Raw genomic sequence first — 16253 nt, forward strand, 5'->3', positions numbered from 1 at the left:
AAAAAGCTCAGTACACGAGATGTGGAGAGAGTGGATATATGCAATCTTATTCTGCAGGCTGTTTCCGAGATTTGAACGTATGACGGCTCACCCTATTTCCCAAAAACATAAAAAATAAAAACACATAAATCATATTATTATAAACTAACCCTTTAACTTATGACAAATTGCTTGGCGTAGTTCCAATGTACCAGCATTAGGGGTGTACCTTGTATACCCTTCACGAATAGCATTAATCCCAGCCTACATGAAGAAAAAAAGTTACATACAGAAAAGAATGAAAATTGGTAAGTACTAATTTATTTGAAGATAGAAAAAAAGAAAAACCTCAGCTATAACAGTTGGTGTGTCAAAATCAGGTTCTCCGGCGGCCAACCGAATGACGGGAACACCGGCTTGAACAAGCGCGGTGGCTTGGTCACTAATTGCGACGGTTTTAGAAGGCTTCAAAGAATTCACACGTGGGCTCAACGATATGTCAATTTCATCAATATTTGTTACTGTTGCTTTCACTATTACATTGTTTTTGTTCTGTTTTGGCGTTTCCATATCCAAATTGAGTGATTTTAGAGAAATTGTGGAAAAAGAGAGGGTTTTGGGAAATGGGTCGTGGCGAGAGGAAGAAAGGAAACGGATTCGGCATAAAGTGGGGTTATATAGTGTTGTATTGGCCATATCATAAACTGAATGGAAAAGAAAGGAATTTGATTCTGAATGAGAAATGGTGTAAGAACTTAAAAGGGTGACTTTGTTATTGGTAGGTGAGTTGGGTGAGAGCCTCTGAGGGAGTTGGTGGAACAAACTTAGGAGAGCTATAGAGATTCAATTCAATTCAACATTTCAACCTTTAAGACTACAATTTCAAAGCAAGTGAAAAGGTAAAAAATTTATATATTATTAGTTTATTTATATCATTTATTTTTTATCATCGTTGATTATTTAAAAAATATGAATATAAATGAATAATGAATGTTATATTGGTCGTATATAAATCTTTTATAGTAAGAATACATAAATATTACACTATATTATATTGTCACTTGGATCCTTATTCTACAAAAACTAATATTTATACACTAATAATAAGATTTTGTTATGTACTATTACTTATTTTTTATATAAGATCAATAAATAATGATTAACATATGAATAGTAGATGAAAAGATTTATATATTGGGCCGGTCCATTACATAATAATTACATACAATGATGAAAGGATTTATTGTTTTTTTCCTATAAAAGGATTGATTTTGTCCATGTGAGAACCACAAAGATAGTTTTTTAGAAATATTATTAGTTGTCACCTAACATTGAAAGATGTGAGACATGTTCCTCACATATGTCTCAATCTAATATCCACATGATTATTAGACAAATAAGGTTATATTATAGTATTTTAGGATAGGAAATGAAAGTTGGTAAAAAGTTTGTTGGTGGTAATCCAAGACAGGAAAGTAACAATTCTTTAAGTGATAGAAGCCAAAGTCACTAATGAATCTATTAGTGCTCTCAGAGAATACTTCTCAATTGAATTGTGCCATAAACTACTTGAACATATGAGTGAGAAAGGAATTTAAATTCTAGCCAAAAGAAATGCATTCATATGTTTGGAAGAATGTAAAATGTCTCTTAATCTATGTATACATTGTTTGGATGGAAAGCAAGACAAAGAAGCTTCATTTTGCTAAAGTCACCACATAGAAAACCAAATTTTAGACTTGGTATATTTTGATGTTTGTGGTCGAATGACCACTAATTCTCATGGAGGTGTAAGGTATTTTGTTACCATTATTAATGACCATTTTAAGAACGTTTGGGTCTATGTCCTCAAAACAAAAGATTCAGTGTTTGTAGTATTTAAACAATTTTGTGCTAGTGTTGGAAGAGAAAGTAGTAAAAAGTTAACTTGTGTTGGCACTGGCAGAGGATAATTAATGAGATCATTTCAAATCTTGTGATACAAATATAAGGCATATAACAAACATTTTTTACTCAAAATACTACAATCAAACACAAGAAAAGAAACAAGATAATTTCACACAGAACACTTATTACTAGGAATAAAAATATGAATTTAATATATATAAATTGATATTATAATACATTGGCATTGTAATTATATCGACACATCACTCATTGTTCACATATTGATCATTATTAATTCTCAAACAAAAAATAATATAAATCAATAATATAATGATATATTATATGTATAAAAAAAATATATTGACAATCCATAAATATTAAAGTATTTATCATAGGATCAAATAAAACTTAATATGGTAGAGTGAAGTGTTGTAATATTTATCTTTACAATGTAAATGACCTAGGATAGTAGCACTCTTTGACAGGTGGATATTGATAATAATTAAATTGTTGGAAGGGTTAATTTATGATCTAATATCAACATAATATTTAAGATATGTTATTCGGATCAGGATTTTTTATATAGTTCTTGAAAGTTCTATTTCTCTATCTTTTATTCATCTCCTTTTAATCCATATATAGGAGATGCACATAATATGACATATCATATTTATTTTTATCACGAATATGTTAATTTAGTGGTATAAGATATCACTAGATTCTTAGGATGACTAAAATGTCTAGAGATTGATTCTTGTAAACGATACATATTAAAAAATGTAATCACGAATACTAGAAAAGATTAATTTCTTACTTAAAAGATAAATAAGGGATATCCTAGTTACTAGTACAAAAAAAATAATAGTATTTTGATTAGTAAGATAATATCAATTCATTCTCCTTTTAGAAATGTATTTGTGCACATGCATGACAGATGGGGTTTCTGTCTTCTAAAGATAACTAATTTCATGTTTGAAGGAGACCATATCTAGTAGTATACCAAAAAAATATGTTATACCATGTGCTACTTCTTCTTTATATATTTTTTAGGATAAAAAATATGCTGGTTGAAGGATGAAAGGGGTATTTTATGGATACATATTTGTTGTCCTAGACTTTGTGTCACTTCATATCTCATGGGTATGTAATTGGTCAGAAAAAATATATTTAAATTAAAATTTAATTATTAAATAGTTTTATAACCAATCATAAACTTTACATGAAATGACACAAAATGTGGGACATCAGATAGACTCTCAACTTAGGGAGAGCTCCGATGATATCCTTAATGTGCTTTATTTCTTTCTTTTGTGGCCCAACGGTTCTTTTTTGCTTATGAAAAGGAAAGACCTTACTAAAATTAGAGAGGGTGGAGCTAAAGGCTTCAGAGCATCTCATGCATTAATCCTTAACAAGTACTGTTGTTAAAAGTAGATGTTTGACACTAAGCGCTATTAAAAGTAAACATTTAACAACATTCATTTAAGTATTCGTGTTAAAGTAGATATCTAACAGTACTCATTTGAATATCCGTGTTAAAGTAGACATTTAACAACACTCACTTGAATGAGTACTATTAAACGTATAAAGTAAACATTTAATATCATTCACTTAAATAAGCACTGTTAAGAGTAGACATTTAACAATACTCGCTTGAGCTTGAGTGACCACTATTAAAAGTAGAATTTAACGGCGCTCACTTGAATGAGTATCGTTAAAAGTATAAAATGAACATTTAACAACAGTTATCTGAATGAGCCTGGTAGAAAGTAAACAAATGGTGGGGATCCATTTAAGGGTAAAAGGTAAGTTGCACCATTTGAGCACAAAACAGAAAAAAATGCTTAATTTATAAGAGAACAATTATAAAATAAACATAGAGACTCATTTAAGAACAAAATATGAGTTGCACTCAAGATCCTCTAAGAACCCTTCTAGTCTCTTCTCATTCCAACCATTGGCCATTTTGTTAAGCTTCTTTATCCTAGTGTAGTTATTTTTCACAGTTTGTAGGTAACAAGTATGCACCCTCTTGATGTTTTGTCCAAAGTAATATTCTTGTTATAGCCTTAGTTTTAGTAGATAAAATCAACTATATAATCAGTAATCAATGTTATATTTTAAAATAAATCATATTCATCAACGAATAATATTAACTTTCATTGATATACTTTTCTCATCTTTAAATCACGTCCATCTTTAAATATTTCATCACAATTTTATCCAGTTTTTCTTAGCCTCACATGCCTCTAGAAATTAGATTAACTCTCATTTGATATATTTTACTCACCAGGACTTCTAATGAAGGATCAAGTTACAAAAGAATATGATATAACAAATATAATCTGTTTGGAACCATAGAGGAAAAATTAATAAACAACTAACTAATCTATATATACACATGGATAAAAATAAATTCAAAACTTTATTTTCCCAGCAAGCATATTGTTCAAACCTGAAAGATTTTCACCCAACTCAGCAACGTGTATGAGTGTGTATCACTTGTTAGACCACTGAAATTCTATTTCTAGATTCCTTGGTGGGCCACTTTTACTTTGAGGCAATAGAGTGTATTCTCCAGCTACTGTTCCAAGCATTACCACTCTATCAATCTGGATTGTTACTTTCCCAAATTTGCTCTGTTATCAAATTACAATAGAGGAGTTAAGCGGAAGTGTCAAAACAATAGAGAGAAAAAAATGAATTCATCCATAATGTGTGAATTCTATAACTGTCATTATATCATCTACCTCTCATATTTAATCATTATTGACTTTTCAACAAAAGTAATTAAAATGAAAGGTGAATTATGTAGTGATTATGTATAAATCTTTACATTAAACGTAACTGAAGATGAATTAGACATATTCAATTTATTAAATCATGTTTACAAGCATTTTACCTTTCCCACTTTGCTCTTATTTTTACAAGAAATGTTAAGCTTCTGTCCTTTTGGAGGACTCTCAAAGGACCATGAAAAGCTCTCGTCCCACTCCGGATTAGGGCCGGTTGAGACCACCTGATCAGCACACCATGGATATTAGCAATTTAGTAGTATGTTTAATTTTCAAGGAAATGATAATGCATAAGGCAATATCTAATACTCAAAATAAAGAGGAAGCAGCTCTGAAAATGCATATCCTAATTGAACATTTTAGATGGGCATGACTTCCATTATGCAAAAAGCAGATATTATACCACTCAAGAAACAAAAAGCATTCATAGGTCAAAGTTGTGCACAATTGACATGGGGACACAACCCGACAGTGTTACTTAACCCAAGTGCAGACACATACAGAAGCAAGTCCCCACCTCCCCCAACTAAAACAATACTACACAAAAGATGAAAGATCGAATGATAATAGATAAACATGCAATTTTAAAAACGAAACTGACCTTGGTTTGTCTTGGTGGAGTGTTGCCAAGTGTTAGCTTACAGTAAACACTTGGGTTTCCCACAGACTGCTTCATATTGTTACCTCGCTTTATGATAACCACCAGTGTCCCTGGCAAACACTGCAACAGAAATTCCGCCTTCTCCTGAAACCGAGGCGGGCCAGACTGGATTAAGTACTGCAGAAATGGAATAGCATCTGCAGCTGCTACTGACTGAGCTCTTGAAACTTCAGCTGGGCATGCTGACCAAGCTTGTCTGAGAAGAAAAAGTGCATCCAAGGCAGCTTCCTGACAACCCTCGGAGCCTGTTTTTAGGGATGTGACCAAATGGGGAATGCTAAGTGTTGCTGGTTCAGTTGCTCTCAGACGTGGGAAGTTGCTAAATAGAGAATTTAATGCTTTCAGATACTCCTCATTCACAGTTCCACTAACCCATAAATATTTTTCAATAGCGGCTACAAGAATATAAAACCTCGTTAGATGATGTTTACACATACCAAATGGCGGTCCAGTGCACGATGCTCCCACCTAGTGAGGTATGAGGAGGGTAGATGTATACAACCTTACCCACATAAGACATAAATATAAAGAGGGGAGAGGGAGTGATGTTCATATTCACATGGTGACGTGACATAAATGTGTCAAAGAATAATCATAATTCTGAGTAAAAACTGCAACCTTATACATAAAAATCCAGGCTTTAGATTGCAATATGATCTTTTCACTTAAAAAGAGCACTAGGTGTTTACTTTTGCTACAAGAGATTACATAAGCATAAACTGAGCCAAGTTCTTTAAATAATGCAGCCATTAGTCGAAGTTCACAACTTTTACTATCTATATGTTCCTTCCCTAAATTTTAGGTGCATGACCAATTAAAAACCAGGTCCTTCCATTATCAGCAAGATTCATCCATTCTTCATATCTAACATTACTTGACGTACTTTACCAATTTTATTGAAAAACGTTTAGTAATCAAGTTATCTGTTGGCTAATAAAAGTAAGTCAAAAGGTATTTAGCATGCTTGTTCAAGGGTGCCCTGAGAGTAAAATGAGAATATTCAATTGTGCAGTTTTTTTTTCCTTTATGGATTTTGTAAAAATGGAAAAAGTACTGATTAGTTAGCAATAAACAGTGCATGATATAAACAAAGAAAAACTCACCAGTGATCGCTCTGACTGTTTCACTAGAAGCATACTCTTGAATAGTATTATTTGAGAAGAGAAGTTTAACAAACATTGCAGCCTGAACAGCTGTTTCTGGTTCACTTGAACCTATCATGTCCAATATAACCTGAACACCACCAGCCTCTGCCACTGCTCTTTTATTTGATCGACTGTACATCACAAGGTTTTGCAAAGCACATATGGCTACAACTTTCATCTCTTCTGTTGGTTGGTCTTCAAGCACATTTACTAAAGCACGACAAGCAGAAACTGCATCAGCTATTCGAGCAAGGCCCTCATTCTGGAAAAGGTCCCCAAGAGCCAAAGTTGCCAATAGCCTTGCCTGCTGTGCTTGGGTGTGTGGATCCAAGAGGTACTGAGATAACGGTAAGATAGCTGACTTGGTAGCTTTTGTATCTCGGATCTTTACATTGTTCAGCAACACTTCTAACAGTCTTGCAGCTGTTTCCTCAAACTGGTGAGATCTTAGAAGCTCCAAGAGAGCCTCTACGGCACCACTTTCAGCCATTGCTACTGCACTAGTTCCATCATCACTTTCTAACACCAGAAGAGCATTTAAAGCACCAAGAACAGTGCCATCTGAGCCAGATCGAAGCAGCCTTACTAAAACAGCAACAGGTACTTCCAAGTAGAATTCGGAACTAAATTGCAGAATACTTGACAAAACAGATGCAGCAGACTCCCATAACGCATGAGGAAGGGAAGGATCAGCTTGCAATATCACTTTGGAAATTTCAATAACACCGCCCTCTTTAGCAATTTCATTTGGCCATGTTAGTGCAATACTAACAAGAGCCTTTACAGCTCTCTGCTGCAATAGGTGTATACCAGAACCAAGACATTGTATAAGAGGACGAATTACATGATGTGTCACTGGATCCTTCTGAAGGTGTTCTTCTAAAAGTATATGTGAAAGAAGCTCAGCAGCCAACTGTTGCACTGCTGATATTGGAGAATCAAGCAAGGGGATAAGTGGTTCAATAACTTGGTGAGCAGTCAATCTATGGTCAGCACGACACTTTGGATGTTCTAAGATATTAACCAAAACCTGTAGTGCACTATGTTGTCCATCAAGCCCAACTTCTTGCCTTGCTAGCAACAAAAACAAGGGCTCAACCACTTTAGCAGCAGATAGTCCTTTAGCTATGCTAGCATTATTGGTCAATATACGCAGCAATTCTGCAAAAGCTGCACATAGAAAATCAGGTGCTTCATGTAATAAGTGAAGTATGTTTTCAATAACTCCAGCTTTCACCATTTCTATTTTACAAGCAGGCCTGTCTTTTCCTAACTTGACCAGAGCTCTAGAAACAGCCTCATGAAGTACATAGTTCCTACCATACAGTAGGCCAACAAGAGGAACAACTGCACCATGTGCAGCAACTAATTCAGCCAGTTGCTCATCATCAACAAGCCTATCCAATGCCCGAACGACTGAATGCTGAGCAGGACTAGACTCGGTTACAAGGAGAGAGACTAGAGGTTCAACACAGTGTGCAGCAGCCATCGTGGACCGAATCCTTGTATTTCCAAAAAGAGCACAGCATAATTCAGCAGCATCCGCTTTGAGCTCCATCGAACAATCTGATGAAAGGATCCTGCAAAGAACATCCACCGCATTCATCTCAACATCTGCAACAGAAAGTGCTCTTGATGGGTTTTCACTCAGCAATCTAACCAATGCAGCAATTGCAGCATGCTGCTCCTTCTCCGAACCAGTATTGAGTATCTCCACCAAGGGTTGAACGGCATGTCGAGCAGTCTCTGCATTTTTAATGTGGTCAGAAGAGAATAAACTTTCCAAGGCTTTTGCAGCACTATACCTTGCAGCCCGTCCTCCTAAACGTAGGACAGCTACAAGTTGAGTAACAGCACCAAATGCTGACTCGTGTTTCCGTATGTCAGCACTGCTAAACAGAATTCCTAACAGATCCGTAGCAGCTTCTTCAGTTGCATCTTGTGGACTCAGTGAAAGATACTTTGTAAGTGCTTCTAAGCCCTCACACTCAACCATTATAATCTTATTTGATGGACAATCTCTAGCAAGCTGAGTCAAAAGCCCAAGTGCTAAAAATGGTGCTCCTGGGCGATCTGGAATTGGTTTGAGCAGATCAACTAGTGCAGGTATTGCCTTCCGAGAAGTGGCACCGACTCTTATATCATCAACTCTAAACAACCTTTCAAGAGCAACTTGATCAGGATTACGCACCAAAGAAAATTCCGCTGATAATTCCAGAAGATCCTGAATATCAGTATCAGCACAGCCAAGCAAGGAAATAAGTCCACCTGCTGCCCCAGAATTCGCGACAGACAAAAGTGTTCCCCTACTACCATTACAGACAAGGCTAGCTATTGATTGTGCAGCAAAATATTTGTCTGCCAATTGCTCTGACTTCAATAAATTGGAAAGTGCTGGTACAGACTTCATGGTTGCATGTGCTCGTATGATATCTCTATCTTGAAATAATATGGCCAGCAACAAAGCACAAATCCACATGCTTCTATCTTCTTTGTTGTCAATCTGCATGTTCACCATAAAAAAAGCCAATGATTGTAAGTTCATAACCATATACTCATTTTTTCTCTAACTCTTTCATGTGCCAGGGAGGTGGGTATTATTTATGAACAATGAGTTCGTTTCAATGTGCTTATTGTGATGTTAAAAATATATTTCTTAGTAAAAACAAGTACTTGCACTTTTTCTATTCACATTTGAATGAGTTCCGTAAAAGAAAGACGGCAAAACTAGTATATTGGTTTTCTAAGCTATTTTTTGTTTTCAAGTTGGTCCTGTAAGTTATCATGTAACAAATAGGGTCTGTAAGTTATTTTATGTTTTCAAATTGGTCCTTTAAGTTATTTATATTTTAAAGTGGGTCCTATAAGTTATTGTTTCATTACTTTCTTTGAAACAGACTCTTCACTTGTGAGTGTAAGGCTGCGTACATCTACTTTCCCAAGACCTCATTAGGTGGGAACCTCGCGTATTGGGCTACCCTTCTTTTTAATTTTTAACTTCAAATTAATTTTTTTAATGGTACATTTCAGAAAATGTAAGAGACATTTTGCAGATCTTTTCATTTTGAATTCAATGATGCCAAAATTGTGAATGTTAGTTGAGAATTGAGAGAGTTGTGAACAAAGACATGTTGGTAGGACAAAAATGAAACAGAAAAAGTTATAGGACCAAATTAAAAACAAAAATAACTTAAGAGTATCAATTTAGTACTTTGGCTTTGGTGCTTCTTAAAAAAAGACCTTTTTTATAGCATAAGAAAGCTGTTCAGACATGAAAAAGTACTTATCAAATATTACAACCAAACAAAAATGTTTTTTTTTGTTTTTAAAAAGATCATAAAAAAATTTGTTTGCTTTATGTATGGATAAATGAATATTTACTCCAGTAAATTGCACTTTTACCTTCACATTTTTTTGTCTAAAACAATCTCAGCGCATCAAGTTTTAAAACATGGTACATATTTTTGTTAAAACTGATAATGGAGAGATCATCAGCCACATTTGTGATCATTCTTTGCCAAATAACCACCGAAAGAGAACATAACCTTTCCCAACACTTCATTTTCTACTGCTTAAAATCAAACTTGAATTTGTTCTAAGCAAATTTTTGTATACACAGAATTCACTGCTTCTCCAACTAGTGCATCTAATGAACCTTGGTAAATTCTGAGACTTCAGTGAGAAAATGATCACATGCAATGTTTCTAGTATGAGGATGTAGTGTGGAAATTTTGAAACTTGGTAGGATTTTAGCTTTGGTGCAATGAAGCTGGTTTAAGCAGAACATCAGACAGGGGTGATAAAGCATAATTTTATGACCTATAAAGTATCAACTACGATAAGAATCAGATGGACTGAAAACATAGTTGAAGATGATATTAAGATACCTGAGAAAAGTGTGAGAAACAATTTGAGATCCTCTCTGTGAGAACATCAATCGCTCCGGCCTCCATAATTGCAATTTTATTTTTGTCATCATGACAAGCAAGAATAGACAGTAACCATATAGCTAAGTCAGCCCCGCATATAATGGAGGTGCAAGTATTGGATTCACAACCATTAGCCTCTTCTTTTGTATGTCTGCATATGCTAATGAGTTCCTTGTTGTCATCATCCTCATTAGCCAAAGAAGCCTGTGTAGAAATAAGCATATCAACTAGAGACTGGATAAGATTAGCACTCAAGATTGACGAATTGAGATCCTTGACCAATCTCTGATGATTTGCTTTTGAAGCACAAATAAGAAGTGCAGCTCCCCCAAATTTGACCTTTACATTTGTGGAACTAACTATCCTTTCAGCTATTGAAGCCATACATCCAGAGGCAGAAGCAACAGTATCTCCTAAAACAACAGGCTGATCTTTGCATAATTGGGATAATATCTCAATAGCTCTATCCTGAAACACAGATGTCGAATCAACAATAGACAGGATGATTGGGCATATGCTTTCAGGGACTTCAGCCAAAACTGCACATGCAGGTTTAATATGCGCACTGGTCTTTTCTGACCTGGATAAAATGGCAAGGGCTTCTAGAGCTTCTGTCGTGGAAACAGATTCACTAATAGCAGAATCTAAGAAAGAAACTAATGCAAGAACAGTGCCAGCCTGATTCACACAATTGGTTACAGCATCATCAACTTTGCAAGAATGTAAAAGGCGGGCAATTGCTGCTGCAGCATGGGCTTTACCAGAAATTGTGCCTTCACGTAATACTGTGGTAGCAGGCAAGATAACTTCTTCTGTAACAGCTTTCTCCGCAATTTCACTATCCAAAATAAGATTAGCCACAGCCCACATTGCCATCTCTGCAACTTCCAAAACTGAAGAGTTAGCCAGTGCAACTAGTGGGCATAGTGCATCTCTACCAACACCAGCTACATCCTTGTTCTCTTTAATGGAAAGAAATACTGCAGCCAGGCAGTGTGAGAACTCAATTAGGATACTTTCAGATTTAGCATTAAGCATTTTGATGGCTGGCAGAAGAGTTTTAACAGCAATGCTGCCTTCACGAACATCTTTCCTCATTTCGAAAATTCCTGCTAGAGCTGAAGCAGACTTTGCCTGGGTTTCTTCCTTGTTAGAGCTCAATAATGCTATCATGGTATCAAATGCGTCACTGGAAGCACTACCTTCGCGCAAAATGTCACTAAGAGGAGCAACAGAAAGCACACTGCTTAAAGCATCCAAAACATAAACCTTAGATTCAGGTAGATCACTAGTCAATAATGCTGTAAGCTGACTGATAGTTGTAGTGTCAGATTTATGAATTAAATGATGTAATGTTTTCGCCGCAATATCCTTCCCATTAGGGCTTCCATTCTTCAAAAGCCACAACAATGCAGGAACGGCATCTGCACTTTCAACACAAGCACGTATATCTTCACTGTGATTGCATAGGTTCTTAAGGATTGTTGCTGATTCTTCCCTTGCTTTTGCAGATCCTGTCTCCAAAATCTGAACAAGTGGAGGTATACCACCAGCAGCAGTAATGGCCCACTTACTTTCAGCATTTTCATTAGATAGAAGACCAAGCAGAGCGACTGCGCACTCTTGCTGCTGTTCTGATGAAAGCCCCAGAAGAGATATCAATAACTGAACTCCTTCACGGTCTTGAAGTGCATGCCATAGACTGCTTTTACTGTTGCACAGGGTCGAGAGAGCTTTTATAAGCTCATCTTGTGCTTCATTGACAGCCATTGTTATTAAACCAACAAGCAACCGTTTTGCATCAGAATGTGCAAGTTTAATTGAGAGCACTGGATTGCCATACAAACTAGCTAGGGCTTCAATAGTACGTTCCTGCACAAGGAATGGCAATCGAGGTTTAAATTGTTTGAGTAAAGTCTGCTCAACTGCCAAAGGATCTGATGCTCTGGTAGATTCTGCCTTGTTATCATATATCATAAGAGCTGAAGCTAAAGCTCCTAATGTGTCAGCCACTTGGGTAGGAGAGGTGCATGATTCAAGGCTTTGACCAAGGCTAGATATGACATTAGACAAACCGCCGGAGATGTTTGCCAGAGCACACATAGCATTCTCCTGTAATGATTGAGCACACTCACCCTGCATGTATTCTTTGGAAGGAGCTATGGTAGCATTGATCAAAGCAGGAATACCGTTAAAATTGGCTATCTCTCGCCTTGCGTTTTTGCATTGTGCAGATAGAGATTTAAGAGCACCAGCTGCTTCAGCTCTAACAGGGTCATCGTTACCAGGGCCTAATAGTTTCAGGAGTTGTTTTGTCACATCTGCTGTCAACACCTTTGAACAAACAGATGCATCCTCCATCATAACAGCAGCAAGTAAAAAACACACATCAGCTAAAGTGCTAGACTGTCCTGTTGCTAGTAATTTCACTAATATGTCCACTCCTCCAGCTTGTATTGTTGCTTTCCAAAATCCCTCAGTATTGCTGGAGATATTTTTTAATGCTCGTATCAATAAACTTTCAACTACATTTTCTGCCTTCAGGCCCTTTTGCAGCTTATCCCACAGCACTGGTACAACTCCTTCAGTTGAAAATATTTTTGAGCCCACATGATCTTTCACACCACCTTGAGAAACAGCATAAATAGTCTTTGCAGAAGCAATTTTCCCTTCAGTGGAACTTGACTTTAGTAGAGCAAGCAATGGAGGAATGCATCCTCCAAGCAAGACTTTCACCCTCAGCTCATTTTCTTTACAAAGAGAGCCCAAGACAGTTGTTGCTTGTATCTTCACATTCAATGAACCTGACCGGAGAAGTGAAACAAGTACTGGAACTGCCTGAGAGTGAGATCCAACAGCACTAAAAGCATTTTCACGCAGATCTATAAGCTCCAATAACTGCCTTAAGGAATACTCTTTCTCTTGCACAGAGGATGAGTTCTGACGCAGCTGCTCAATGCATTGAGCAACACTAGCTAATGTCCCATCTGGATCCTCCATACTGCTGCTACGGTCTCTGCGAGCAGTTAAAAGCATAAGATACCAGAGTTCGTGCACACAAATTCAAATTTCTGTCCATAAATTGAAGCATCAATTTATGCTTTTAAATTAATGAAGAATACACATCACATTGCCAGCGAACCCACAACCTTATATGCTATTATCAGTTTTAAACAAGAAAAAAAAAAATATATATATATATATTTGAATTTTGATAACAACGCTATCATAGCAGGGGTTGGCAGGTGGTTAGCTTTCTTGTCTACATGCATGAGGACAGATACTAACACAAAATTTGACAAATGAATGAAATTAAAATTATTTTACCAAAAACAAACGATAATAAAGAACTTACAACCACTGATTCTACAAGCAAATGATCAATACTAATACCAGGTTGTAAGCTACTTCTATATGACAGACTTTTAGGCATTTTTAAAGCTATAACCAACCTTAACCCCATCTTCAAAACAGAATGTGGAGTTGGGGGTTCTGAATCTTGAGTCTTCCCATCACCATTTCTTTCCTGTATAAGCAAAAGGACAGCAGAAATGTTAGATTGTATGTTAATATATCAGTTAATACTTTGATTGATCAAAAGAATTCAATATATTTGGAGAAAAAAGAGAACACAAATATGGAAATAATATAGAAAAAAATCCACCCTATTGTTTATTTTATTTTTCTTATTCCTACTCACAAGCCCAGTGAGGTATGGAAAACTATTAACATGTCGATTATATTCCTTATCAATAAAATAAAAATAGTTCAGAGTACTAGACACATATAATTGTTGCATACTTGCATTGCGTAGTTAATACAATGCCTAGTATCCATAACAAATATTTCTTACCACATCATTAATATTTATTAAACTTAACATGTCTCAGTCTCAAAAAATGTCATAGATGCGTTTCTAAGAGACAATAGGAGATAAGAAACAGATAAGGTCACCCGTATCCACTAAATTAAAAGTTGCAGATCCTTTGATCTGCGGTTCTCAATGATACTTCCTATAAATGTCCATCACAAAACAAGAGCAAATCAATCTTTTTTTGGTTTCCATTTGTCCCAGAGAGTCCCTCATCCAATCGGTGAGAGACTAGTCACTTGGGTTCTATCACAAGCCTAAGCGGGGACCTCTCCCAATTTATTTTTTCCATACACATGAATCTTGAGATCAAACTTAGACCACAAGCTTAAGGGACCCAAGCCCCTTCCACATAGACCGAACACACAATGGTATACCAAAGCAAGCCGAATTTCACAAAAAGTATCCGGATGTACCAAATGAGAATAAGATCCACAAATTCCAATACATGCTTATACTAATCAGAACACCAATTGATTTTCACATTTACTAACCAACTCCTAATTGTGTAGTATAGTGTAAAAATGTGATGGATCATGAAAAATCTGAACATTTTTTTAACAAAGTAGTACCATATCAGAAATGTTGCTGCCATTGTTGGCTGTGTTCCTCCAAGAAACCGTGGACGCCATTTTTGCTTCACTCTTAACTCGATACTCCACAACTTGATCAGCTTAGGACCCTGTCCTTCTCCAGATCTAGACTGTAGGGACACTCAGAACATCATCATTCAGATTTCAAGGCCACCTGTTCTCAAAATCAACATCAACAACAATTACCGTAGATCACAAATAAAATAATGAATCTAAAGCAGTAAATTGAAAACTGAATTGAAATAACTAATGCAATAAAGAATCAGATCCAATGACGTCACATCACATTAAGAAACTCATTGAACTAATTAGAAGAAGCATGTAAGAATGTAGATCACAAATAAAATCATGAATCTAAGACATTAAATTGAAAACTGAAAACTGAAAACTGAATTGAAATAACTAATGCAAAACCAGAATTATGAAGAGCTTACACTGAAAATAAAGAATGTTTGAGAATGAGAGTAGAAGAATTGAGAAATGATGAATTCGATTTGAAAAATGGTGAGTAAGAATGAACGTTGGGATTGTGATGAAAGTGAGTGATGCATTCGTTTTCGTAAGAATGAAGGGAACAAAAGTGTGAATTCGTCAAACTCTTCAACTTCAAGCTCCAACATTACCAACTCAGCTTCACTATATTCACTCATCACTATGCACTTGTTTTGCTTACTTGGAAATTCAATAAATCTTTCCGATCATTTATAACTAATACATGTCTGGTTTGTTGGAGAATTTGTTAGCCTTCTTTTAATAAATGGAATACTTATTATGTTTTGATGCTTAAAGTTATCTGCATAAAATAATCAATGATTTGAAAATTTATATATGTTAACTACAAAACAATATAAAAAGTGACAAGGTAATTTTTTACAACACTATTAATATATCATTAATAATTCATTTTTAACTATTATTGACTTTTATGGATTGATTATGTATAAACATTTACATTGTTAGTCAATGTTGTGAAACTCAAGCCAAATATCAAACCAAAAGAGATATCCTATTAAGTTTAATTGTTTAAATTTTCCGGAAAAACCAAATAATTTTATATATAATTAATAATTAACTATAAATATATTATTATATATAAATATAAAATTTTATATAATTATATTTCTTTTTTTAATTTTAAATGAACTCTTTTATTCATTTTGACAGTTATTTTGGTTTAACCAAGATTAATACTGTCTCCCCCGAATTTTCCCAATTTAAAGCAGTCTAAACACTTATTTAATTAAGATTGCAAACTAGAGTTGTTTTCAAACCCAGTCAGGGATTGGACCAGTGAGACCATCACATCTGGTCTTCACATCAATGCATACATATTACACTCCTAAAATATATATTTTAATCTTTATATATTTTGCATAATGAAGAGACAGAAATA

At 35.3% G+C, this 16253-nt stretch overlaps 2 protein-coding genes across 2 annotated transcripts in view; both read right to left on the reverse strand.

The window, feature by feature from the left end:
- LOC109361317 (bifunctional aspartate aminotransferase and glutamate/aspartate-prephenate aminotransferase-like) overlaps positions 1 to 777 on the reverse strand; it is a 4834-nt gene extending 4057 nt beyond the window's left edge. The window contains exons 1-2 of the mRNA XM_019606764.1: positions 328 to 777; positions 150 to 243 (exon numbers count right to left, since the gene is read on the reverse strand). Of these exons, the coding sequence (XP_019462309.1) occupies positions 150 to 243; positions 328 to 675 (442 nt within the window). The 5' untranslated portion in view covers positions 676 to 777. The remainder of the gene's footprint in view (positions 1 to 149; positions 244 to 327) is intronic.
- Positions 4169 to 15511, reverse strand: LOC109361325. The gene is made up of 8 exons (XM_019606776.1): positions 15295 to 15511; positions 14840 to 15014; positions 13849 to 13922; positions 10355 to 13412; positions 6426 to 8970; positions 5263 to 5717; positions 4769 to 4885; positions 4169 to 4505 (listed from the first exon to the last, which is right to left on the reverse strand). The coding sequence occupies exons 2-8, from the start codon at positions 14897 to 14899 to the stop codon at positions 4365 to 4367; spliced, it is 6450 nt and encodes a 2149-aa protein (XP_019462321.1). The 5' UTR covers positions 14900 to 15014; positions 15295 to 15511; the 3' UTR covers positions 4169 to 4364.

This window comes from Lupinus angustifolius, chromosome LG01 (genome assembly GCF_001865875.1).
Source record: "Lupinus angustifolius cultivar Tanjil chromosome LG01, LupAngTanjil_v1.0, whole genome shotgun sequence".
Lineage (NCBI taxonomy): Eukaryota > Viridiplantae > Streptophyta > Magnoliopsida > Fabales > Fabaceae > Lupinus > Lupinus angustifolius.